The sequence below is a fragment of the Pygocentrus nattereri genome, chromosome 17, assembly GCF_015220715.1.
Source record: "Pygocentrus nattereri isolate fPygNat1 chromosome 17, fPygNat1.pri, whole genome shotgun sequence".
In the NCBI taxonomy this organism is placed as follows: domain Eukaryota; kingdom Metazoa; phylum Chordata; class Actinopteri; order Characiformes; family Serrasalmidae; genus Pygocentrus; species Pygocentrus nattereri.
The window spans coordinates 26,279,243-26,305,435 of record NC_051227.1 but is presented as its reverse complement, the minus strand read 5'-3'; the positions used below and the strand labels follow the sequence as shown (position 1 = coordinate 26,305,435).

General features: G+C 38.7%; 3 protein-coding genes across 4 annotated transcripts in view; 2 read left to right on the top strand and 1 right to left on the bottom strand.

The window, feature by feature from the left end:
• Positions 1–612: 612 nt before the first annotated feature.
• Positions 613–9,764, bottom strand: bach1a (BTB and CNC homology 1, basic leucine zipper transcription factor 1 a). Its single transcript, XM_017696830.2, has 5 exons — positions 9,562–9,764; positions 7,511–7,765; positions 5,592–6,842; positions 4,507–4,713; positions 613–4,379 (listed from the first exon to the last, which is right to left on the bottom strand). Exons 2-5 carry the CDS (start codon positions 7,748–7,750, stop codon positions 4,014–4,016), a joined length of 2,064 nt encoding a protein of 687 aa, XP_017552319.2. The 5' UTR covers positions 7,751–7,765; positions 9,562–9,764; the 3' UTR covers positions 613–4,013.
• LOC108426971 (TRPM8 channel-associated factor homolog) lies at positions 8,522–20,425 on the top strand. Of its 2 annotated transcripts, XM_017696829.2 has the most exons (9): positions 8,522–8,888; positions 13,973–14,125; positions 14,654–15,362; positions 15,455–16,452; positions 17,171–17,265; positions 17,458–17,671; positions 18,043–18,282; positions 19,025–19,362; positions 19,643–20,425. In XM_017696829.2, the coding sequence occupies exons 3-9, from the start codon at positions 14,746–14,748 to the stop codon at positions 19,886–19,888; spliced, it is 2,748 nt and encodes a 915-aa protein (XP_017552318.2). In that variant the 5' UTR covers positions 8,522–8,888; positions 13,973–14,125; positions 14,654–14,745; the 3' UTR covers positions 19,889–20,425. The 2 variants fall into 2 exon arrangements, with proteins under 2 accessions (XP_017552318.2, XP_037402425.1); XM_037546528.1 differs by lacking the exons at positions 8,522–8,888; positions 13,973–14,125 and having other exon boundaries at positions 14,209–15,362.
• Positions 20,426–24,186: 3,761 nt separating this feature from the next.
• The window catches only part of mipepa (mitochondrial intermediate peptidase a), a 30,527-nt gene continuing 28,520 nt past the window's right edge, over positions 24,187–26,193 (top strand). The window contains exons 1-4 of the mRNA XM_037546533.1: positions 24,187–24,336; positions 24,742–24,915; positions 25,045–25,133; positions 25,219–25,305. Coding sequence (XP_037402430.1) covers positions 24,187–24,336; positions 24,742–24,915; positions 25,045–25,133; positions 25,219–25,305 — 500 coding nt within the window. The remainder of the gene's footprint in view (positions 24,337–24,741; positions 24,916–25,044; positions 25,134–25,218; positions 25,306–26,193) is intronic.

Sequence of the window (26,193 nt, the reverse complement as noted above, 5' to 3'; positions counted from 1 at the left end):
GGCTTACACATTTCAAGTTTGAATGGAAGCAGAGTCTGCATTTAAATTAAATATACTTCAGCATTCAAATTAGCAATGCTTGTGAATGCCAAATGGCTACATTTTAATAAAAGCCTCACCTTCGCTTTGTGTCAAACCAATAAATCTTCATGAGCACTCTCGTCTTCTCATAAACAGATGCTATTCGTAGTCGTTAAGGGTTCACTTTTTAAGAAACACTGCATTCACAGTCTATTTAGTGAAAATTAAGAGTGAGGGTTTTTAGTGAGCCTGCACTTAAAGTGGACCTCATCCAGAAGTGAGCAAGAGTATAAAGGTTAAGCATATTCGCATCCCGTATTCAAGAGTTCTGAACAGCATTCCATCATTCCCACTACTGAGAAGCACATAACACCTTTTTTCTATCAACAGCCATTTGAAGCAGCTTTCTTATACTATGATTACCCATCTGTGGTTGTAAATATGTAAAGCAAATGCTAAAGCATCAAACAGCTCTATCAGTAGTGAAACCCTCCGCTAGTCCTGGAGCAGCCATGCCTCCATTTGGGCAATTTTTGACTTGGATTATTAGAAATTAAAGCTGTGAAATGAGACCATAATGCAAACAAATGCCAGTATTTGGGAGTTAGAATTTATTGACATTTCTTTTGAAAAGATGAATGTTATAGAAAGACTTGCAGGCAGAATATTACTTTTTAATCAATTAATATTTTAAAATCAGTAAAAATCAACAGTAACTGTACAGTATAACAAGTCCATTTTTCAAAATAGTTGAAGTTGGGGAACCAGCACCCTACAATACTGAAAAACAAGAAAGTGTATGTGTATATATACACTATACACACATCCTTAACACATTGTTGTTTGCGCCAAAGGGAGTTTGTTTTAGTGATTGAACACATAGAACACAATCACACATGGCAGTCATTTCAGAACCTGAATAAATCTACAAAGAATTGTGCAACACATCCAGTAAACAAATGTTATGCACTTAGTGCCAAGAATGTTGTGCTACGCTTGACTAAAGCTGCATATATGCTATCCATTGCTCTTGCAGTGAGAATCATGATACATTAGCATAATTAAGAGCACTGCACTTACTGTACAGATAATGCATAAGATAAACGTGCAGGTGGGACGAGGAATTCCAAGCAGGCAAATAGACTCTTATATAATTAAGAATCCTTACCTTTTGAGTCATGCACACCTTGCAAAACGGCAAACAAGAATGATGCAAATACGAGTTGCTAAAGCTTACTGAATCTTCCATGTGAAATGTGTAGTAACATAGTGCAAATTTAGATATATACATTTATTCATAAACATTATGAAAAGTGTTCTGAAGTAAAGAAAATTATACTCAGAATTACACAGCTGAAACATCTGCTCCCGAGTGAAAACTACAGGGTAGACCATTGGTGTGGGCAGTATTGCCTTAAATTTATATCATGATAGGAACTGACTTTCACACAGAAGTAGGCCTGTCATGCAATTAATTGCCATATAAATCATTTTAACTTCAATCATTTTAATTTAAAGCTGTATTTCAATAGAAAAATTAAACATGCTACAATATGCTGTCCTTGCCCAGCTACGGGTCAAAATTTCAGAAGAGTTTGATTTCATGGGAGTTTTTTAGACCAAATACATTTTTATCCCCAAAACGTATAGTGTAGCTTCAGTTGTCTAACTGTATTCATTGTGTGCAGCTATCAAAGTAAAGCCTAAAGGGCCACATTGGCTGATTTTTTTCCCTAGCTGTCAATATTTAGCAGTTTCCAGGTGATGACAGGCATGGCTTGAGTTTAAATATACAAACATTAATCACCACTGCCCTCTAAGAGTGTTACAGCACCAGCCAGATGTTGCTTTTGTAGAGCTGATGACACGTCTAAATAAAAGCTTTCTGCATTCCTCTACTTACATGCATTTGTCTCAACCCAATCTATAAAAACGCACCAACTTTACATACATATGATTGTGAAAGCTAACAATTAAGCTAGCAGCTTAAATAATTGTGATCAGACAATTCTGTATTAATCATGACAGGCCTACACAGTAGCTGTGACCATCATGGTTTAGTTCATTACCTTCCAAAAAAAAAAAAAAAAAAAATGCAGAAAAAAGAATGCAGGTCCAGAGGAACATACCACAAAGCAGGATAAATGGCTTATGGAATTACCTGGGTAGCTCAGCATACACAGATAAATACATAGACAGATACATTCATGTATATATGTACTTTACTGATTTCAGAGGGTAAATTTGAGAACATCTCAAATATCAAGTCAGGAGGTGGGGATGTTAAGCTGTTGTTATGTTGTGTTTAACTGAGCATAAACGATGTAGTTCTTAACCAATTAAACATGAGACAGATGTCAGACAACTATATTTGAAAAGAGCTATTATTTTGTGCAGTAGCTTATAATCACTGTTTAATTAATTAATATTATCTGACATACTGTTTTCTTAATTCATAAATAATTTACACTTGAACAATTCTTAATATTCTAGGTCTTATCCTTATTCTAGATCTTTCCCACAGCCTAACAGAGCCTACCATCACAAGAATACACTTTATTTTAACACAGCCAGCCTATTTGACATCGAGTGCATTTACACACACTTAATAACCCCATCATAATCGAAGTTTCTGCAGTTGTCTTATTTATTTAAATGATGTACACAGCATAATTTTGATCTAAGAAATCACAATAAGGTCTAGAATTACAGCTAAAAAAAAAATTGAGAGATTTTAGCTTGGTAATCAAATTTCTCAGTGCATATATACTCTTTTTGGATATATCAGTCTGCGCATGTGGGAAAACAGACTGCAGCACCGGACATAAGCAGACAGCGTTTAACACAGCACTTGTGAGATGGCAACAAAACACTTTTGGAGCGACACTGAAACTATATGCTTGACAAATTTACTGGTATAAATATTTTGCAGATGATGTATGTTCACATTTTCAGGTAAAGTGGATCAATGTTTAAAATAAAAAATAAGTTTGAGCATTACATTTACATTATGTCTTATTCTCTGGTTGGAAAGCAATTGGACTACTGCCTGACCCATGTAAACCGTAGTCTTCCCATTATCCGATTACTCAAATGCATATAAACATGATCAGATTACTGACAAAACCTGATTTTCTGCAGTTATCGGATTATTAAGTGTCTGTAAACGCACTTGGTGACATCCTGTTCCCCAAACATTTGTCTAATGTGTAATAATGGATGGTTTTAAGGCACTTGGTGCAATTGTAGAAGCTCAGTGTAACATGAATAGTGTTAGTATCCTATTTATATTGTACTGGCATAACATTTTCTTTGCCACCTATTTGTGAATGTACAGACTAAAGCTGGACTTGAGTAATTTGTAATACTAATTAACCACTGTGATTTGATTAACTAGGAATGTTTAGATTAGTTTCTCCATAATTTTTCAAGAATACCTGAATGTTGAGCTTGCTTTGTGGTATACCTCTTAGGATACAAGTATGATATCATAAGCAACTGCAATAACAATTCTTTAAAGGACAGATCATATGTAACAGGTTTTAAGATTCTTCTCTCATTGCAGTTGCACAAAATAAATGTGCAACCCCCTTTAAAATAGATATTAGCATAAAAAATTATGCTACCACACCAAATTAGCCACAGAGAATGTAACATACTTGATTTTATGATTAGTAGGATTATATGGGATTTAAATGAATCTATATTGTTTTACTGAATTTCTCAAATACATTTTATAGACCCTGGTAGTTAGGTAGCAAATGCTTGCAGCAAAAGAGTCCAAAAATAATAGTTACTTCCACTGCTATGCAGCCCGAAGTATTAAGCACTCACAGATTCACAGATTAAATCAAAGTTCTGTAAATACTGTTAAACGTGAATATAATTTTTGGTTTGGCCGATAATTGTATTACCACATTAGATTTCTATTAGCAGTGACCACACCCACTCACATGCTCCTATGGTAATTCCAGACGGACCTGCCCTTTGGATTACGAGGCATGAGGTTCTGTAATGTCACTATGTGCTCCATGAAAGAGGGCAGATGCAGGTTTCATCCCTGCTCCATTTCCTTGTGGACGGTCATCTGGAGGGTGTCCAGTGACACTGGCTTCAAGGCAGCTCTCTGCCAGGTTGTCCTGGTCAGAAGCAGTCAAGGCAGGACAAGCCATGGGAGTGAGGGGCAGAGAGGTGGGGCAGTCTGAGGAAAGGTACCTGGCTAAGATAGTGAGCTGCTCCGGCTGTGCTGAAGCCTCAGGGCATGCAACCTGGCACAGCCCTGAGAGAGACTGTCGTGTCTCCTCCATACTCCGCTTCAGCTGACCACGCTCCTGCAGCAGTTTCTCTTTCTGAGTCCTCTGTATAGCATGAAACAAAACAGACATATGCACAACAGGTCAATTTTCAAAATACTCTATTTTCAAAGAGGGTTGAATTGAGTACTGTATACACAATACTTGTGATAAAGCCTATTCAGAAACATACTAGTCTCTTGATGTCTCCCTCAAGCCTGTAGATGCAGTCTAGCTTTCTCTTGCGGCATCGTTGTGCAGCCATGCGGTTTTTGCTGCGCCGCCTAACATCTTGCACAAACTCCAGCTGCTCTGGGGTCAAACGCTGTTCCTTTAGCATCTGCAGGAACGCCCGCCTGCTCATGCTCGAAATCTGCTCTACTGGGAAAGGCAAGTCCACCTGGAGTAACAGAGAACCAGAGAAAGATGCTCTCTAACAGAAAACCAGAGAAAGATGCTCTCTAACAGAAAACCAGAGAAAGATGCTCTCTAACAGAAAACCAGAGAACGATGCTCTCTATTGTACTATTCTGATGTTTTACAGCGAGCTTTGAGAAATAATAACAAACAACAACACTAATAACAACAACGATCACCACTACAACAGAAGCAGCAACAGCAATTACAACAGCAATTATTATACTATTCCTGTTATATAAAAACAACAAAGCAATATAATAATAATAATAATAATAATAATAATAATAATAATAAATTATTATTTTTATATATATGTTTTTTTTTGGTGATGCACCCGGCTTTCATTTTATGACAGACACTTGTCAACAATCGGTCCTAAACCAGGTTAGTCCACACTATGTGGACTAAATGAAGCACCCTAGCATGCGTCCAGTATGTTCTGTTAGGCAATGTTGCAATATAACTAACATTATTTGTTAACATAACATTAATGAGCCAAACACAGACAGTTTACATTCTTAAATGACAAATCAGTAACCTACTTATATACCATGAATCAAACAAAGGGCTACATTGAATTTAAGAGGCAACTGGCTATTTAACAAAATGAGACATGCAAAATTACGCTGTGACATTAAGGTATAGATATAGCAGCATTATTCAAATACAGTGCACTCTCCTGGCTCAAGTGTTCTATGTCATAAAATTGCAGGCAGGCAGGCAGGCAGGCAGGCAGTCAGTCAGTCAGTGTCTGGTTGCCACTGAATCTAAACCAAGTCTCAGCAGGAGTGAACTTCGAGTCTCTTTCGACACATTCTGCTGAGAGTTAAATTCTATGATGGTAAATTTTTAGCTCACCTCACGTGCTTGCTCATTGGAAGCCACACAATCTGCCTCTGTGTCACATTCAGAATTCTCGCTAGAGTTTATAGGAGACACACAGGAACTTTCTCTACTCTCTTCTTGGGACAGACTGTCACCTCCAGCGGGTTGTCCCTTGTTGGAGCTTAGGTCTCTGAGAAACGGGCAGTCATCAGGGGCGGCCCCCAAGTCCAGGTGCTTCAGCCAGTGGAAGTCAGCACCATTTCCAACAGCAACCTGGTCCATAGACGCAAGAGGCTCTGTCAAAGAGGAGCTTAAATCTGGCCAAAAACCCTTAGCCAGATGCTCTGCCACCTCCCTCTCCACTGTGCTCCTCTCTGCGGGCCCATCATTAGGTGCTGGATCAGGGAATATTTGCTCTGTGGAGTCAAAGGTCTGAGTGGCCTCAGTGTTAACGCTCTCTAGGTTACTCACTGACGCAATGCTATCCAAAACCTCACTTGTTTCTGTGGAGCTTAGAGGACACAACTGGCTGCAGTTTGCTGATGTTTCTAGAACTCTTACAGGCTGGTTAAAGTGGCCCTCTGTGATATTTGGCACATTTAGAGCCCCACAAGCAGACGTTTCGGCAGGAACGCCAGGAGCATCCATTGGCAGTCCATCCTGAAAAGCTTCTCCCATCTCCAGAATGTCACCATCACAGCCAGCTGCAGTAGGATGCACATTTTCACCGTCACTTGTGCATGGCATTGAAAAAAAGGGACAAACCTCACCAGTTGCTACAGAGGAAGATGGTACCAGCTGTGGACCACAGTTCTGTAAACAGAGTTCCGTTCTGTCTTGGTCAGAGCCAGTCTGGAATGAGTCCGAAGGTAAATCTAAGCCCAGATCCTTATTAGAGGAGACAGAGGAGCATTGCTCAGAACACTGTTCACTTGGCACAACTGGATCACTCTGTGCTGCCTCAGCTGCAGGTATCGGAGGTACACTGTCTGTTTCAATATTAACACACTGCTCACTGGTAGTACTGCAGTCTCCGTTGGCAGATGACTGCTCCTCATGACAGGGTTTGCTCTTGTTGCTGTTTTTGCTCTTTTTTTTTGCTTCCTGAGTGGTTCTGCTGCCATCAGTGAACCTAGGAATGAGGAACTCAAAGCAGGCTTTGTCAAGATTGTGAAATCCCAACAGCTCGGCACATCTGTGAATCTCCAGAATGTTTTCTTTGGTGAAGTGAAGCTTTGCAGTGTAGGCAAACTGCAGCAAAGGCACAAAGCCCTCTACAGTGACCTTAAAAAATAAATAAATAAATAACACAGAAATGTTAGAACATAAAGAGTATTATTAATATAATAAATAACAATAATTATTATATACTTTTACAGTACTGTGCATATGCTAAAGAACACTATTCATTTAATTATGTTTTTGCAATGTATTCAAAAAGGCCTTTGTTAATTTTTCAGAAGACAATAAGACAAGATAACCCACTTGCATAAGTAAGGTGAAAGTAAAGGGAATAAGTGAAATAATAAGTTTTTTTTTATAATGCAACCAACATCTAAACTTGGTGTGGATGTGGGGAAATTATCCCAGCAGATTTCTCTGAAAAAGAAAGCAAATCTCTCAAAAAACAGACGGCAAAGTGTGGACACAATAATAATAAAAAAATTGCATTATATTTAGTTGCTGAGACTTCTGTGTAGTTTCCTGGAATTTGTCTGACAATGAAAAATGATTAACTTAATACTAAGCGACCATCCAATAAATGAAGAGTGGACTTTTGCACAGCACTGTTTTTTAAGCACAACAACACGGCATATTATTGTTAAAAACAACTTGTGGTTATTTAAATTTATGTTTAGAAAATGTAAGATGCGCACAGTATAGGACAACATCATTTCATTCTATAAGAATCATAAGCAACATCATATTCAGTAAAAATCGCAAAGCATTACTTCATCAGGAAGGGTGATGACAAAGTTCCACCCAGTGTGGTTTAGGAGTCTGGTGTAAAAATAGTCACTGCAGCAAGCCAGTACTGAGCAGTGTGCTCGAAAGCTCCTGCACCCTACTTCTACAGTCACATCACAGAGGACGTCCTTCTGCCTCTGTTCATCCAGGGAGCGGAGGACATGCACAGTGTGTACGGCTGACTGGAAGGTGAACACTGACGTCCGGGGGCCATCCACAGACATGATGCTGAATTTTAGCTGCAGAACAGTAAAAGAGGAACAGACATGCAGCAGAGCAGAAGGGTGTAACTAGTAAAACAGCACTACATAAATGTCATCTGACCATGGTGTTATTCTTGTATGCAAAGATGGGACTGTAAAAGATGAAAAAGATAGCTGTAAAATTATTGTAATATTAATCTGTAGATGTTACTGGCAGCTAGGATGACAATGAATGCATTTATACCATTTCTAAAAGTATAAACATTGTCAATTTACACACAGCTTTAGCACTTAATGCGTTATCCCATTTTACTATAAAAACTTGGTGAATACAGCCAAGATGCATGGTACAAGGTACAGTACATACATTTGTGAATGAACTACTCTCATGGCTGACAGAGGCATCCAACTCCACACATATAGCTTAGCATAATCTACATGGGAAAGCACTGCCAATAGACTGGGGGGCTCTGGAGCTGCCACACATGAGCCTAAGGTCACCATGCCCAATGCCAAACGTTGGCTTGAGAAGCACAAACCCTCCAGCATTGGGCTGTGGAGCAGTTTTCTAGTGGTGGCCCTCCACCCAACTCCTTCAGGCTGAGCTGAAGTGCCGTAATCATCGATCATCCTAGATCAATAATGTTCCTGTGACTGACAGGAGTCATCCTCAATGTCTAGCTCGGGCAAATACTTCCCATTATAAATAAGCCTGATTAAGGGGAAAACAATGGATGGGCAGATGTCTACAAACTTTAGGACAGACGTTACAATGACACGCCTTCAGTAACATCAAATGAGCATGACTAACATTAGCTGCTTGACAGGCTAAACAGCAAAGAGCCCAATTGCCGTTTGATTCTCCTACCTTTTAATAGCCAACGTTACATGGAACAAAATAGCGTTACTCTGCCCCAACCAGGTTTATGAAAACTACCAGAAGAATAATTTGAGTCACCAGGCCAGACTAAAGTTTGTTTACTCTGACAGCTTCAGCGCGGCATTCGCATTTTGCTAGCTAGCTTGTTACGCTAACGTAGCAACACCAACACCAGCTAGCTAGCTTGGTGTAGCACTGGACATCTGCATTCTTTCCAATATTAATCGTATTTGGGAATTTTTATTGCGGGGGACGAGGTTTTCCATCGCTACGTACACGGTAAGTTAGCTAACTAGCTACTCTAGCTAGGTTAGCTGTGTGCTGCTTCTGTCTCTGAATGTAACCTTAGTCTCTAGTATACTAGGAGCCAAACCCCTGGTCTCCAGTAAAAACAGCTCTCTCTGATGCACAACCGCGTCCCAAAACCACTTACTACGCACATTAAATAGCTGTTTCACAACTACTAATGCACTGATTCATTAGCACAGTATGTACAGGTTACGAGGCTGACATTGGCTTCCTATTCGACAGCTTGTTGTTCTGAAGCAAAACTGCTGAGTCGAATTTTCCCGTACCACCTTAAATGGTGCACCAGTTACAATATAGCACCTCAGACCGGTGCGCCATTTAAGGTGGTACGGGAAAATTCGACTCAGCAGTTTTGCTTCAGATTAGAAGCTTGCTACATTAGTATTAGGTGGTAAGCTATTAAGCTAAACTACCTCATGACGGTCTCGGACCACTAAAACAAGATTTGAGTCAAATAAAGGGGGCTAATGATCTAGGCTAGTGTTCAGCATCTAATTGGAGTGAAAGGGTGGACAGTTACTGCGCTTAAGCACTAATTAAGCCACACGGCTCGTCGATGGATCTTGGGGATAATGCTAACTATTCTTGACTAACTGGCTTTGCCGAAAGAAGATTACACTGAAGGAAAATAGCAAGAACTAACCTGACATATCACCTGAGATGAGAAAAGGTCATATATATCCTTGTCTGTCCATCATCTCGTTCGTGATTATACTGTGAACATCAGAATAAGTGGGTTAGCCAACTGGCTAGTAAAACAAGTTGCGACAGAAACTCATGTGACTCAACAGCAAACGTCGCTCAAGCGGCGCGCATGCGCACGTCAGATATAAACATGGGGAGCTTGTGTTTGTGTGAGACCACACACAAGAAACGCCCACCATGAGACAAGACCCCTCCAAAGTCTCCTTTTTAATATGAAAACGTTTTTTAAAGAAATTTGAGCAGAACATTGTTATTAACACTAGTAAGATTTTAAATTAAAATTCAGTTTTGATAAGTTTAAATTTTACTCATCACATGTTTTGTGTGAACTGATTTGTTAGTATTGAAATTGAATTCTTGAAATTTCATTGCTGACATGTAAAAATTTAGTTCTTACATGTAACAATTATATTTTAATAGTAAAAACATTTACAAATAAGACATTCATTAAACATAGAATTTCACATTTTTTATATTTCAAGTTTAATTTTTAATAATGCTATTAATAATAGTGTGATTACATGTTCAAATAATTCAGACTAGTAAAATTCTTCTTTTTTATTTAAAGGAATTCATGAAATGCAAATCCATTGATTGTTAGACGGAATTAACATCTGCCTGCTCTGAAAAAGATTTGTTTTGTTTTTAATTGTTTCAAATGTATTTTATACATTGGCTCCATAGGAATGAAATATCAACACAGTTACTGTCAGTAATTTTACCTAAGATTTGTGCTGATGTAATGTATTTCATTCATGTGGAACCGATGTTAACATTTGAGTTAAGTGAAGTCAAAGCAACACTTTTTCACTGTTACTGAAACTGTACAGTCTTCACATTTCATTGGACTTGTGCAATTAATATTGCTTAGGTTAATGCTTTTACACAGAAACTGTTACCTTTAAATCTTTTATCAGTGCCATGCTAACTGGTGCTAGCAAAGCTGATAGTAAAATGCAGACTATTTTTTTTCAAGGTCAGCTACACGGTAGTGCACCCATCTGTACAAGCTTTAAAAAGATGGTTCATTTAGGTTCTTTAGGAAAGGTAGTGGTTCTATTTAAACAAAAAACAAGTTCTAAATAAAACCACGTCAGACTTAAATGGTTCTTTGCGTGGTGAAGTAGTTCTTCAGATTCGTAGAGAATGTGTTGTATATGATTCTTAATAGAACCTTTTTGAAAATGGTTCTGTATGGCAGGGGTTCTCAATCGTTTCCACCTCAAGGCCCCTATTAATCACTAGAAACAATGATGGCCCACAGGAAAACAAAAGTTATTTTATTTAATTTTTGGGAAATTTTCAACAATGTTTGAGAGCCAACCCCCCAAATATGGAATATGTAAATATCAATATCAATTTATATGAACATAAAATATCATCAGAATGGTGGCACATTAAGGGGAATTTTTCTACAACATAATTTTAAACACCAGTTGCTTGCAAATTAGCAACTGAGAGGGGGGTGTAATTTGTTTCTAGAGGCAAAGGGCAATAATGTGTGATGTTTTTGTGTGTATGATGTTGTTGCATGGCTTGTATTGATACTATTTACAATTTGAAGATTTCATACTATTAAATTGGTTATTTACACTGATTTTTATGACTAAGTGCCATCACTGGACCCCCTACAGATTACTTTTCCTCTTCAGAAGATTGTTTCACGGCCCACTTGTGGTCCACAGCCCAGCGGTTGAGAAACCCTGCTATATAGCACCAAAAAGGGGTCTTCTGTTGTTACAAGCTTGATGTCAGCACAGTCAAATGTTATCAAACAAACAATGAAACGCATTCAAATTATTTATAAATTAAAGTTCATCCACAACATTTAAAGGGTTCAACTTAGGCTTAGGCTTATACCCCACAATTTACTGTATGCCTTTCCATACTTTCATGCCTTTAAGTAGTTATTCAAGGTGATCGTCATAAGTTACCTTGCATTACTTAATTTTGTCCTTAATTTTCCTCTGCAAAATGTTCCATTCCTCATTACCAGCTCTGCTCTTACAAAGATGCTTTTTCTTATTTAAGAGGTTCTTCAACTTAGGAGTCACACAAGATTTATTGTTCTGGTAAACCTTAACGGTCTTTTTTGGTATAAGCATATTTTCACTAAACAATATACAGCTTGAGATAATCTCAGTGGCTTCATTAATGCCCTTAACTGTCCATAACAAGCCTATAAGGTCTCTGTTGTTTCTTCAATCCATTTCCTGACCTCCACCATTCCGCCATTTTTCCGTGTTATTGTCTGAACCACCCAGGCAAGGAGATTAATAGTAAACATTTTGAATGCTAACGTAAATCCAAGCAGGCTTCATCTAGGGTGGAGCAGGTAACTGGAACTGATAATAAGATGGCAAATGCTCATTAAGCCTACAGAGATTAAAATCCCCCAGTATGAAGTTAGCTGCCTCTGGAGCTTCTGTGTCTACCTGGACACTAGCTCATAAATGACTAAGAAGAGGGACTGATGACATAAAATCTGTCTTTTTAATATGTTTGTATGTGTATGTCAGTATTGTCATTTTTAAGTGCCTAAACTGACATGTTATTGCACGCCCTTGTCACTAGCAGCAATCCTCAGTGTCAGACAGTTACCTCTACAGTTACCTCTAATATAGGATCACAAATGTGTCCAGATTTCTGGTTATATTTGTGATGTAATTTTCACCCTCTAATAAGTGTTAATGTGTATGTGTGTGTATGTGATTGTACTTAAGTCATTAAGGTCCATTTGTGAAATTTTTAAATTCCTTTGGTCCATATTTGTTTTCTGAGACCACCAGATTACAAATTTGAAGAATTTAAAAAAATTAATCAAACCATGTGGCTAAAAAATTAGTTGTATCACTTTATCATGTTAAATTCAATCTTTGGTGTCACAGGACTTTAACTTTTTAACAAAACAATAAAAAGAATCTTTATTTGACTCTAATCACATGTAATAAAAAAATCAAATGGGCACTGTTAGATCATAGGTAATTTGAGATATAACTATTCATTACTTTAAACTAATCAGAACAAGTTCTAGAATATTTTTCCTTATGATAAATTTAGCTGTTGGACATGAACCCAGTGAGCAAAATTTCTTCTGCTTTTGCTGTAGCCTGATAACCACTCGCAATTCAAAATGATTTAAATATTTATTTGTTGAAACTGGAGCATGTTTTTTTCTTTTGCTCTGTTTTGGGGCTAGGGGATGGTGAATTGAAGGGAAAGTCTATTTTTTTTTCAAAATTTCTGTATAATGCAGTCACTGAGATACACAGTCATTCACAGTTGCTTGATGTGACATGGTTCGTTGACACATACCGGCTCAGATCTTTATAGGAACCAGAGGTTGCTTTGTCTACAGCGCAAATATATCCATTTTATTTACTATCCAAAATCATCAGCGAACCTACACGTGCCTTCTGAGTTTCTGTAATGTTGATTAAATCAAATTTGCTTCTTTTCAATGTAGAATATTTTTTTCTGTGGAATATATTTCTTACACCTAGTAATATTAGGTCTTTTAGACCAGCATCTCAGGCATCAGGCAGCAAATCTGTAAATGTTTCATATAAAAACTTTCTGTGATTTAGAGGCATTAAACACTTTGGACATCTGGCTCATATCACCACCACTGTGAACAGTTCTGATTCGGGGAGTTTCTCTGGAGTGGAGCATTTCACTTCAAACCACTCTGAATGATTTTGATTACATCAAAGATTGAATTGTGCAGATGTTCTGAAAAATCTGTGGCCCTTTTAGGATGAGGTAAAAGGCTATATTATACAGTGTGATTATACACTTTGCTTAGGCGACATAAGTAACATGTTTTCTTGTTCTGTTTAGAGAGGTGTGTCTGGGACAAAGGCAGGCCAATGTGTGATGTAATGTGTGCAGTTAATAATGTATAGCTTACCTCCAAAGTAGCTGCCTATTTGCTGAGATTTAAAGAGAAACCTTTAAGTATGACATGTCAGATGCTTTTGTTATCCAGTTTCTTTGGCCACCAAATATTTAACATCAATCAAGTGTCCCCTCAGCATTATGCAAAATTGCATGACAAATTGAATAGAATACATATTTACACACTGGGTGTAGTCTCAGACTTAAAAGCATTCTCAACTGAGCCAGTTTAACTGTTCCAAGATTGAGCTTAATGTGCATATAGAAAAGCAGCATGTTTACACTGAAAGTGTTGAAAAAAATATGGATAATTGAGAATATAAAGAATTTGCAGTGGTGTGATTTTATTCTTCTTAGAAATAATGTGAAAATTCCTGCAGTTTTCCTCTGTGCCTTCAACAAAGCAGCTGTATAATTGCCATGCTGACAGTTGTTTCCCTTACCCCACCCAGTCTCTGCGAGAACAAACAGTTGGCTATCCTGGTACGCCCATCTTGTTCTTCCAGAACCAGTCTTCTTATTGCTGTTAAGTTAAAACCCTCACATAAACTCTTGAAGTTTCAGGGAGAGGCAACCTGTGTTGTTAGGCGTTCATTTATATACAGGTAAGTAAATGCTTCTAGGCTGCTTATCTCTTGCCGCTGTCAGAATAAACTTTTTTATCTGCAAAAACAGTAATTTTACAGAAGAGGGAAAACTTCTTAACTTTAACTGGAAGTTCATTTAGGAAGATTGTATTCTTTTGGACAATTTTAAATGGCCCATTCTTTGTGTAATATTTACATGATGCAAAGGCCAGCTGGCACTTTCGAATTAGGGTTGGCTTAAGCCTAGTCCTGGACCACACAATGTTCTAAATAGAGATTCTCCATTGAAAGGAAAATGTAGTCCAGGAGTAGTTGTAACCCTGTCCAGGAACCAACCCATTACATTTTGTCCCAACAGTGACAGTATGTTAATTGCATTTAGGAATAACTGAATAATAAAAAGTACATTTCCAGTGGTATATAATAACCATTTTGAATACATACTCAGACTTGAGTTTCATGATAGCATTCGTAATGCTTTATGAACAGACTTAAGACTTTGTAAAACTATGATTCATCTTTCTTTATTGATTCCTCTTTCTGCAGTGCTACACCTTCAGAAGCTCTTTTTACACTGCTTTGAAAGAGCAAAGACCTGCTAGACTTACTTCACCTGCTAAAAAACTACCCAAACCACAATGGAACGACAGATGGACTACTGTGCTCTTATGAATGGGCTTCAAGAGCTTGATTTCCAAGGAAAAGCAGTGCCAAGTGATCTTGTGTTAATAGGTGACCACGCCTTTCCACTCTTAATGAATCCAAGAGGCCAGGTTCTAATAGCAGCATCACGCTACGGCCAGGGACGTATAGTGGTGTTGGGACATGAAGAGTACATAACACATTTCCCAATCCTGATAGAGAATGCTTTGGCTTGGCTTATGCCTTCATGTGGTGAAAGGACCACAGTAGGCATTCACAAAAGTCTTCATTCACTTGCCACCAACCTATGCTATACATCCATGAAAACCAAAGTGGACGACTTCCAGAGTGATTTTGCAGTCTATATCTCTGATGCCTACAGTGTGGATGCATGTGCTAAAGACTTAGTGGCCTTTCTTAAAACTGGGGGAGGCTTGCTGATCGCTGGCCAGGCCTGGAGCTGGGCTGCAGCCTATCCTGAGGAGAATACATTACTCAGCTTCCCTGGGAATAAGGTGTGCAGCGTGGCAGGAATCTACTTCTCAGAACTTCAAGGGGAACTTGGCAAATTTCCTGTGCCCATGCAAATTCCCTCTAGCTGGCTAGCAGTGTCGTAAGTAAAGTACAAATCTGTTTCTTTTCTTCTTGTTTTCTTGTGACTATTTCAAAAGATCTCTAATTTTTTTAATTTTATTTTATTCACAGAATAGGCAAGGACTTCAAAGAAGACCTACAGTTCCTACTGGAAGGTGTTTCTGAGTTTGACATTCAAGGTGGGGCTTTAGCATCTGAGGTGATGGCACATGGACCATTGGCGTTTCCTATCGGGGTCACCGCTGGTGGTAGGGCATTCATTGCAGGGGCCTACTATGGACAGGGAAGAGTAATTGTGGTCACTCATGAAGGCTATATGGGTCGTGAATCACTGTCCGGGTTCATGATCAACGCTATCCGTTGGCTTGACGAAGGGCGCAATGGGGTTATTGGTGTTTCACACAACCTTAGAGAGGCCCATACGATTCTGAGCAGGTCAGGGCTGGACTGCCAGTTCACTGGCTTAAGGGAAGACCTAAGTGTTTTTGTCTGTACATCCTACAGTGATGCTCAAAGTAAGGAAATTCAGGAATTTGTTGCTGAAGGTGGAGGTCTTTTAATAGGAGGTCATGCTTGGTACTGGGCCCAGTGCAATCCTAACCGCAATGTGATGACAGATTGCCCTGGAAATCGTATCCTCAATAAGATGGGCCTGTGTCTGATGGGTAGAACCGTGGAGTCTGGTTTATATAAAGCCCAACAGGTGACAGAAGTGGGGAACTCCACACAGGCATACCACTTCCGTGACTTGCTTCAGCGCTTTGCTGGACATGTGGCCCAGGGCCACGATCTGACAGAGCATGACCATGGGTGTCTGGATAAGCTCAGACATGACTGTGAAAATTACCTGCGAATGCAGGCTCATGACTGTGCTTCCTACACTTCAGTGGTAGCACTCCTCGCTGATATGGTGAAAGAGGCTGGAGTTCCACAGGTGTGTCATACATGTCCTATTAACAGTGCCAAGGATAAACTTCTGCTACATGTGGGGACTGAAGTGTACAAGGTTTGCCAAGACCCTGATGCACTTCTGCCATTCATCATCACGGATATACCCAGCCTTCCCACTGTGTCTAACGCAAGGGTCCACATCAGCGCAAACACATCTGGTAAAGATTTTTTTTAAGATGTTATCACAGGGAAGTTTTCAAACACATCAGTGTTGAATGGGAATTAACAAAAAAATTGAATGATTTAATCATTGAGATGTATACAAAGTAATTCAGAGTAAAATGTTGCATTGTAGAAAAACTTACCAACCAAGAATTCTTTACATTAGGTGAACCAAGGGTTGCAGTGTGTGCAACGCAAATATAGCCATTTTCTTTGCTGTAGAAAAGTGAACAGTTAACATAGACGTTTCATGTATAATGTTTACAGTGGTGAAATAGTTTTAATTCTAATTCTAATTTTAATGATGCCAAAATCTTATCTCAAAACTATTGGTAAACAATAGTTTCCCAGTACCAAAACTCCAGCATCATTGCAGCGTGCAGCATTCAGCTTGTGCAGGACTATTTCATGTAAGAACTTTCTGTGAAGGAGCTTTTAGAGGTGGGCATCTGGTTCCTATCACTACCACTGTGAACAATTCTGACAGTGTAGGTTTCTTTAGAATGGTACATTTTACATCAAACCACTCTTTTTGACTTTGTTTACATCTTCTACATCTTCTAATTATTCAGAATTCCCCTTTAAGTTGCCTTGTTCCTCAGAGTTAAAGAGAGGAATGTTAAGTTATTATTCTTGAAAATAAGTGCTCCTAAACACTGAAACATTCAGATTTACAGTGTGGAAAATCTGATAACGTGTTTACGGTTCTTGCAGATTGTGAAGAATGGATAAGCACAGGTCTGTATCTTTCTCCTGGAATGAGGACCTACATTGCAGTACCTGCAGAGCTCATGGGCAAAGGTTGGCAGGTAACTGCATTACTTAGCATAATTTATCTTCAATTTGAATACATTTCTGGAGCATTTTAAAACTGCTTGTCTGAATTGAAAACTGAAACTGGGCAGTACATTATTATGTACGTCACAAAACTATTGTTTTTTTCTAAATGTTTACAATTAAATTGAGGTCAGAGGAACCTAATGCTCCGATTACATCTGCAGCTGCAGATTGGCTGTCAGACAGATTACTTAGGCAATGCAGATGTCCTGAAACGGGCTCCTGTGGTCCACGAACGGTTCGCTTTGGACAAAGAGATGCCGCAGGTGTGGAATCTGTGGGGGGGACTCATATACCTGATCGCTCCACCCAACAGCAAAGTGGATGGGGTGGAAGTTGTGATACAGACAGCCATAAAAGCACCATACTACAAATCTGGTAAATTCAGTTAATATTCTCTCTGAACACCAGCACTTACTCTTTTGATATTGTAAAACTGTGCTAGCAATTTACTCCAAATGATTTATATATTTAATTTTCATAATTGACTAGAGTTTAAGGGTTATAAAGAAAATAATGTACAGGAAAAGTCCTCAAAATGCTGACAAGATATTTGAACAATATACTCTGCTTAACCAACCATTCTTCATACAAAAAATATGCATTGAATTCCAATGTGTAAAACATATTACATCAACATAATTATGTCAAAGTAAGTAGATATGAAAAAGATGTGCACTTTTGAATCAACTTAATGCTTAACTTTTTCACTGTAGTAGGAAGTAAAATCTCATTAACCTTTTCTTCAGGAGAGACTAGTGTAGCCAGCTGGGTGAACGAAATCCGTAATGCACCAGCGCCTTGGGCTGAGCTGGAGTTTGAGAATCTCATTATCAGCTTACACTCAGAGGGGATACGGCAGCTGGATCGCCCTGACGAGGTGGCCAATTTGTGGGATAGCATCATGAGGGGTATAGCTGACCTGGCCGCAAGGCCCGCAAAGTTTCCACGCAAAGAACGTTTTGTGGCTGACGTTCAGATCTCACATGGTATGTACTGGTGTAGTAGAATGTATGATACCTTGTTGTGATAAGTCATAGTACACATTTAAGATAGACAGACAGACAGACAGACAGATAGATAGATACTTTATTGATCCCGAAGGAAATTTAAGAGGATATCTTGGGTATCTATAATTCTAGAATCCTGAACAACTGCATGTATCATTAAAAAGAGAGAATGTCACTTCTTAATGACATTTTGTATTGTGGAAATTGCAAGCTGGATGTGCTTTGGGATCTTTTTATAGCTTTCACCAGCTTTGTAGATATCAGTTAGTTTCATTTTCAGAAGCTCTGGCAGCTGCTTAGAGGAGCCACTGGTTAGAGACATTTTGAAGACAGAGAACTTATTACACTCTGGAATTATCATCAGCTGACAGTTCCTAATGACAATTCTTGGCCTACCTAACCAGTTAGTTAAGTCCTAACAAGTTCATTAAGAGTTTACAACTGGAAGGGTGTCCAAACTTTTGCACATCCCACAATTACAGTTTTTTCTATTTTTGAAGTTGAACAAATATAAAGTAACTGTGCATTTACATTTGCAGAAAAAGTTATTTTTTCAAATTGTTCATGGATTTTCTCTTCAAAAATCAACCAGGGTTGCCTAAACTTTTGCATGCATCTGTATAGGGATTGTGTCAAACAGTTACAAAGACTACCTTGCTCCTTAGCGACATTCAGCATGATAGCTTACTTGGTTCATCTTTCACTTGTCTTTTTCTTAAAGGCTTCATGCATGCTGGCTACCCCATTATGATCCTCTCCAGCTGTGGTCCAGAGCTGGTGAACCCAGATTCAGCCAGAAAGCATGGTCTTTGGGGTGCCATCCACGAATTAGGCCACAACCAGCAGCGCTGGGTCTGGGAGTTCCCTCCAAACACCACTGAATGCACCTGTAACCTGTGGTCTGTGTATGTGCATGAGGAGGTGCTGGGAGTGAACAGAGCAACTGCTCATGAGAACATGAGGCCAGAAAGACGACAGAGTCGAGCTCAGAGTTACGCCATGGCAGGCAGAAATCTGGAGCACTGGAGTATGTGGACGGCACTCGAGACTTACATGCAGGTACACAAATACACCCTTTTTTGACTAAATTTACTGATTTGAATCAAATTGTGTAAAGGGGGAGATAATGTTATGTACTCTGTATATATGCTTAATTACTGAGTCAAGTAAGTGTAATATCAAAGGTATACAGTGCACTGGCAGCATTTGATCAGAATTGTGCACCTGTTTCTTACAGTTTTACTCCAGACACTCTACAAGACATATAGTAGACACATTCAAAGTGTCTGTTCTGTTCTTTCATTCCTTTTTAACATTATCTGAATCTGTTTCCTTCAAGCTGCAAGACACGTTTGGCTGGGATGCATTTAAGAAAGTATTTGCTGCTTACCACAACATAAACAATGTGCCAGGTGATAACAACGGCAAGATGAACCTGTATGCTGAAACATTCTCCAAGGTGGTAAACAGGAACCTGGCCCCATTTTTCAAAGCCTGGGGTTGGCCTATCCAGTCTGGCACAGAAGAAACACTCTCAAGTCTGCCTGAGTGGAGTGACCATCCAATGGCCCAGTATGGATGTTAGTGTAATATGCTTGCTTCTGTATTGGCCAGTATAGAAAACGCTCATAATTTAAAGCTGGCCTGGTGGTTTTACCAGCACTACTTATGTTCAGGGCCCACTTTCTGAAAAACATCTTAGTGTTAAGTGTGATGCCTGCTGTATGATCTTTGTGCCAAGATGGCAGTTAAGTTTTTTTCTTTTCTTTTTTTGAAGGTAATGATAAACTAGATTTAGGCAAGAAATTCTAAGGTGGATGGAATATTTATTTATGTTTATTGCTATGAAGGGTAAATTAGATTATTATTATATGGTATTATATGACATTATAAATGGTATGTATGGTATTATATGACATCACGTAGGTTGATACTTTATTTTTCTAGCGGGTTACAAGTGCCTTTATACTAAACACTAACTTGTTTTTGCAAATTATGAACAGTACAATACGCAATATTGTAACTGACATGTTATACAATAGCTTTGCACAAGATGATGAGAAAAAATGTGTGTACTTTTACTCACATTGTTTACAAATAAATGGTGTGTATGAACTCTTAAGTTTGATGGAATGATGACATGATATGGTTTATTTAGAGGTAAGTAGAGTAGCTTATTCATACAGGTGATACTATTGTTATGTCAATTAAATAAAGTCTTAAGTAAAAGTAAAAGTACATATTTATCAACTCAGAAATGACTTAATACTGAGTAACTTATGAAAATACAGTGGAACTTCTGGGTCCATCAAGCTAGTTTGTTGAGGGCTGAGTCATTCTGCCACTGTGGTGGTAAATAAAGTATAAATGTTGATGTGTAATTTCAGTGTAAAACAAAGTCTGTTATATTGAACAACATCAATTAAGTTGTAACACCACTGACAAAGGCACTAAAATCTGAGCTCTTCTAAAATAGTCCACTGACACTGTAGGTTCAAAGTGACATTTTATATAGAAAATGACAAATATTGCATCCATGTATTTATTTAAATTTATTTCTTAAAAGCACTTAGTGTTTTATGAGATCACACTGATAATCACAATATATATATATATATTGCACACGGGTTATATATATATATATATATAAAGTCAAACATATCAGAAATGTGAAGACAAACTTCACTATCTGAACTTCTCAGATCTAGTCTATCTATGCATGCAAGAGGTAATTCAAAAAGACTTTTATTAATGACAATTTTATGCGTTTCTGTAACATTGGGGAAAAAATCTTGAGACAAGGTTTATCAAAAAATTAAAAAAATAGCATTATATTTACATATAGAGTAATAATTATTAACAGTCAACAACACAATGTTAATGCATTTTTACAATTTAAACTGAAAAACAAGCATCGAAATGGTTATTTCATAGAAAAACAATACTTTAGCATCTGTGAAGTCACTGCTGTGACATGATGTCACTTAAATTAAAAAAAGAACAATTATTATAGTTGCAGGTTAATTTAAGTACACAAATCATGTAGTTGAGTTAAGGTAGAGATACCCAAGGTAAAATATTACTCCAGTAAATGTAGAAGTCCTTACTCTAGACCTTAACTTGAGTAAAAGTACAAAAGTATTTGGCTTCAAATGTACTTAAGTATTGAAAGTAAAAGTACTAAAAGATTAATTATGGCTCTGATGTCCTGTTATCATTTTTATAACAAGACTGGCTTCATGAACTCATTTCAGGTGAAAATCCTCCAGTGTCTCTCTTGGTAAACCAGTCTTTTAATAGAACGTCATTAATTAGTGATGCTGACGTCTATTAAAATCATCATAAGCACAAAACACAGAAAACTGGCTTTAAACTCAGGATCACAAAGACGTTTTCCTTTACTATGTTGATCTGTAGGCCTCTGTTCATAAACATAAACTAACCGAAACTAATTTAGTATAAAATGAAAGTGTTTGTATAAATTCAGAAAAAAAGAAACACGCCAGTCACGACTGCATGTGTGGACATATTTCTATATTGTGGTCTATTTACACAAAGTTAGGTTAGTTCATCATTTAGGTGACGCATGTGCTCCCAAATTTTTACACTGCTGCACTGATGTTGAACCGTTTGCTGCACTGGGTCGGTATGACCAACAGGTCAAAACAAGCTCAGAACAAAGTCGCTACACGATACACGAAAAAACGACTTAAGTACAGTAATGAATTACATTTACTTAGTTACTGTCCACCTCTGCATTTTGAACTTATATGCTAAATATAAGCATGCACATATGTCTGAAAGGTGAGTGAACAAATAAATGTATAATATCTAGAACAAGAGTTATATGTTAATACATGTCAAATACTCTAGCTGAAAATGGACAATTAAAAACCATTATGATTAAAACCTAATTGTCACGGTTGGCTCCTCCCAGTGCTGTCCATGTGCTCATGTTTTGGTTTCGTAACTCCGCCCCTGATTGTTTTCACCTGTCCCTCGTTGTTACGCGTATTTAAGCCCTGTGTTTGCCCCTTGCGTTTGCCAGTCTTTGTATCTTTGTATCTTTGTACCTGGTCTTTGTTTGATGTCTGTTTGCTGATCGCTCTGGTTGTTGTCATGTCTATCTCCCGTTCTGTACGTGTCGGCTCATTGACCCTGGACTGTTATGACCACGACCCTGGATTTGCCCCTAATAAATCTCGCTTATCTCAGCGTGTGCGTCCGCCTCCTCGCTCCTCGTTACACTAATGATTTGGTTTTGCTTTCTAAAAGGAATTTCCTATAGAGACCACTATTTTCCTGTAGAACACCTTTAGATCCCACTAGGAAACCATCAAATGCATTAAGTTACCCTTTATTAATTCCACAATGGGGAAATTTGTCTCCACATTTAACCCATATGTACCCATATACTCACATACACACTAGGGGCACAGAGTGGTGGGGCAGCCCTCTCCACAGCGCTGGTGGGAGTGGGGGTGCAGTGCAGTTAAAGGTTAGGTGCTTTGCTCAAGGGCACCTCAGTCACGTTCTGTAGGCTCAGGTGATCGAACCGGTCACCTTCAGGTCACAAAGGCTGGTTCCCTAACCTCCAGCCCACAACTGACTTAGGAATCAGCTATTGGTCATCTGTTAAACAATTAGGGTCTTTAACTTTGTGATATCAAATGGTGTAATTTTGAATGTGGTCAGTTCATATGCACCACAGGTTGGGTTTACAAGACAGTAGTGCGTCCTGCTATGATGTATGGTTTGGAGACTGTGGCTCTGTCTAAAAGACAGGAGGCTGAGCTGGAGGTGGCGGAGATGAAAATGCTGAGATTTTCGTTGGGAGTGACAAGGATGGACAAGATTAGAAATGAGCAGATCAGAGGGACAGTGAAGGTGGAGCAGTTTGGAGATAAAGTCAGAGAGGCCAGGTTGAGATGGTTTGGACATGTGTTGAGGAGGAACAGTGGATATATTGGTCAAAGAATGTTGGAGATGGAGCTGCCGGGTAGAAGGAGAAGAGGTAGACCTCAGAGAAGGTTTATGGATGTAGTGAAGGTGGACATGGAGATGGTTGGTGTAAAATTAGAGGAGGCAGTGGATAGGGCAAGATGGAGGCAGATGATCTGCTGTGGCGACCCCTGAAGGGAGCACCCGAAAGAAGAACTTTGTGATATCAACCCAATAAAAAGCCAAAACACCTTACAAAAGCATTAGGAACCAAACAGAAACACTTAATGGTTTTTATGTTTTTTTCAGTAGGATCCACATATAGTTATGAATCAGAATATGAGAGACTCCACGGATGTTTTTGTGGTTCATTCTTTATTTGACCTAATTTGCACTGCCTATTCGCCTATAATTCCTCTTAATGTTTTCTTTTCGGTTTTTAATAATTGCGATTAAATATTCTACTGTCTTGTACTGAATGTAGCTTCAGTCCTCCCCTGGACGGCCAGGCCTCCTCTCGCTGTCCTGTGGTAGCAGCAGAAGGCTGAGATAATGAGGAGGGGGAAAGTGGAGATCACTAGGTGGCGATGTGTACCAGTGCGGTGTTTTCATTTTGCTCTGAAACTCCGTGAAGAAGACTATCCTAACCCGTGTGCTGTGGCTGCCATCTCGATGAATAATCTTTAAACTATCACCACTGACTAAAGGACAGCGTGCAGAGACAAGAAACCTCTGATAATGAAGAGGGAATGCTGACTTCAGAGTGCTTAGTTAAACTATGGAAAGTGCTGCTTCATGAGTCGAGGCGTGTTTATATGTACCCAGAGCCTGGAAGCTAACTTACCCATGCCCCCCATTCAGCCGTGCGCTAGCTAGTAACTCCGCTTTGTGTTAACTTTGAATCTTCACCGCTTTGACGGTACACATTGGGGTGGGTCAGCCATGTCAGCTTATAACCCTTTGCTGCGACTGCTGAGGGCCAGGAGCGCAGTAACGCTAAGGCTGTGTAGGAAGGTCACCACCTGGTCACCCGTTGGAGCTGCTTTCAACGCGCAGGCGGTCAGGAGATCCGACTTGTTCAGGAAAAATGTGGTAGGTAACTATACTATCCTAAAGAACCCTTGAAGAACCAAAATATCCAATGACATGTATTGCTCACTTTCCGAAAATATATGAACTATTATTGCTCAATAACCAAAACTCATCCTGAATTTAGAAACATTTGTTTAACCATTAAAGGAGCAGGAAGATGCTCATAATAGTGTCCACAGAGCTTTACTACACAGCAGTAACCTATACTAGCTGCAGCATCTTAGAAAACTCAGGGCTGCCAGCTTAACTATGGCACTAGATTTCTATTGCTAAAATAACAGCAGGTTCTCCATTTATCTCTTACTGTGTGGTTGTGCTTTGGTGCCTCTTCCAAATATCAGTGCAAACTGTCAGGCTTTTCCATTCCACTCTGGTCCAACATTTTCCTTTTGTATTGACATATAGGGGTTGTTTGGTGTTCCTGAGCTGAGCTCCACAGAGGGGTTTGATGTGATCCAGGAGAGAGCCCTGCTGGAGACTGATCAGCTAGTGGAGAAGGCCTGCAGCAGTTCGCCCGGTGCTGTGACCGTGGAGACGTTCGACAAACTCTCTGACAGTTTATGCAGAGTAGCAGATTTGGTAAAGCTGCTTGTTTCACTCTTGCATTAGCGACAGCAACTGAATATGTCATTTCCTTTTGCTAACTGAATTGCCCAGCCCTTATAAAGAGGGTATTACTTTGTTGAAAATATCTTGTTGTTTTAATAGGCTGACTTTATCAAAGTGGCACACCCAGATCCACTGTATCGAGAAGCTGCAGAAAAGACTTGCATTAATATTGGCACCACAGTGGAGAAGTATAACTGTTTTGATCAGTTTCACTTATTCTGAAATTTGGAGAAATCATGTTTGTTGAGAACTTTTGATCTGTTTGTACAACAGGCTTAACACAAATGTGGAGTTGTGTAAGAGTTTAAAGAACCTGTTGGACAATGAAGAGATAATGGCTAAGCTGGATCCTGAAACACGGTGTGTCTTAAACTCTTTAATTCACTGATGTGTTTGTGTCTTCTCCCCTCTTCAAAATTTCAGTTCTAAGCTAATTGCTGTTCTAAAACATATTGTCAAAATTTCAAAAAGTATGTGCTATTTATACTGGTTGCAGAAGTTGATGTTTGATGAAAGATCTCTAGCAAAGTTGTTCTTTTTTATTTATTTATTTATTTTGTAGTGCCATATTTTCCTTTGCCTTTTATTTTATGTTCTTGAAAAATGAGAAATAGTGTAGCTGTCACAAAACTATATAGTATGTAAAGTTTCTCTTGGATGAGTGGACATTGTAATCTGCCCCTAGCTATAGGCCATAGGGTGGTTTCACACCTAGCTTGTTTTGCACAGACCTGTTGAACTCCTTTAGTTTGGATCATTTTGTCAGGTGTGAATCTCCACCCTTACTCAGGTGCACACCAAACAATTAAACTGTGGTCCATGAGCAAACCCTGGTTCAGTTTGCTGCTGGTGGAAGCATATTTTTATGATGGTCTGCACCAAACAGTCGACTACAACATCAGAGCATGTTTTGCTCTTTTCTAGCAGCACATCAGTCTGCTAGAAAACTATAAAAATACTGTCTGCATAATATTTCTGTTTCAGGTCTGACTCTTGACAGACATTCATATCATTCTTGCAGCACAAGTTGCTGTTGCAATAAAATAATAGGGAAGCAGTGCTTTTGATTTTGACACTTGGATCACAGAACATATATTTGATAAGCATTAGTGACCTGATCAGTTAAATTTAAATTGATAAACCAGTCATAAAGAAGCAGATATCAAGCAATGTTTATTATTATTAGTATTATTAGTATTATTATTATTATGGCTTTGGTTGTTACAAAAACCCAAATTATGTTGTGGA

Coding starts and splice junctions, on each gene's coding strand:
- LOC108426971 (XM_017696829.2), top strand. CDS start 14,746: ATGGAACGACAGATGGACTACTGTGCTCTTATGAATGGGCTTCAAGAG. Junction 16,453..17,170: donor CATCAGCGCAAACACATCTG/GTAAAGATTTTT, acceptor CGGTTCTTGCAG/ATTGTGAAGAATGGATAAGC. Junction 19,363..19,642: donor CACTCGAGACTTACATGCAG/GTACACAAATAC, acceptor GTTTCCTTCAAG/CTGCAAGACACGTTTGGCTG.
- bach1a (XM_017696830.2), bottom strand. CDS start 7,750: ATGTCTGTGGATGGCCCCCGGACGTCAGTGTTCACCTTCCAGTCAGCC. Junction 6,843..7,510: donor TCATCACCCTTCCTGATGAA/GTAATGCTTTGC, acceptor TTATTTTTTAAG/GTCACTGTAGAGGGCTTTGT. Junction 4,714..5,591: donor CCAATGAGCAAGCACGTGAG/GTGAGCTAAAAA, acceptor CTGTTACTCCAG/GTGGACTTGCCTTTCCCAGT.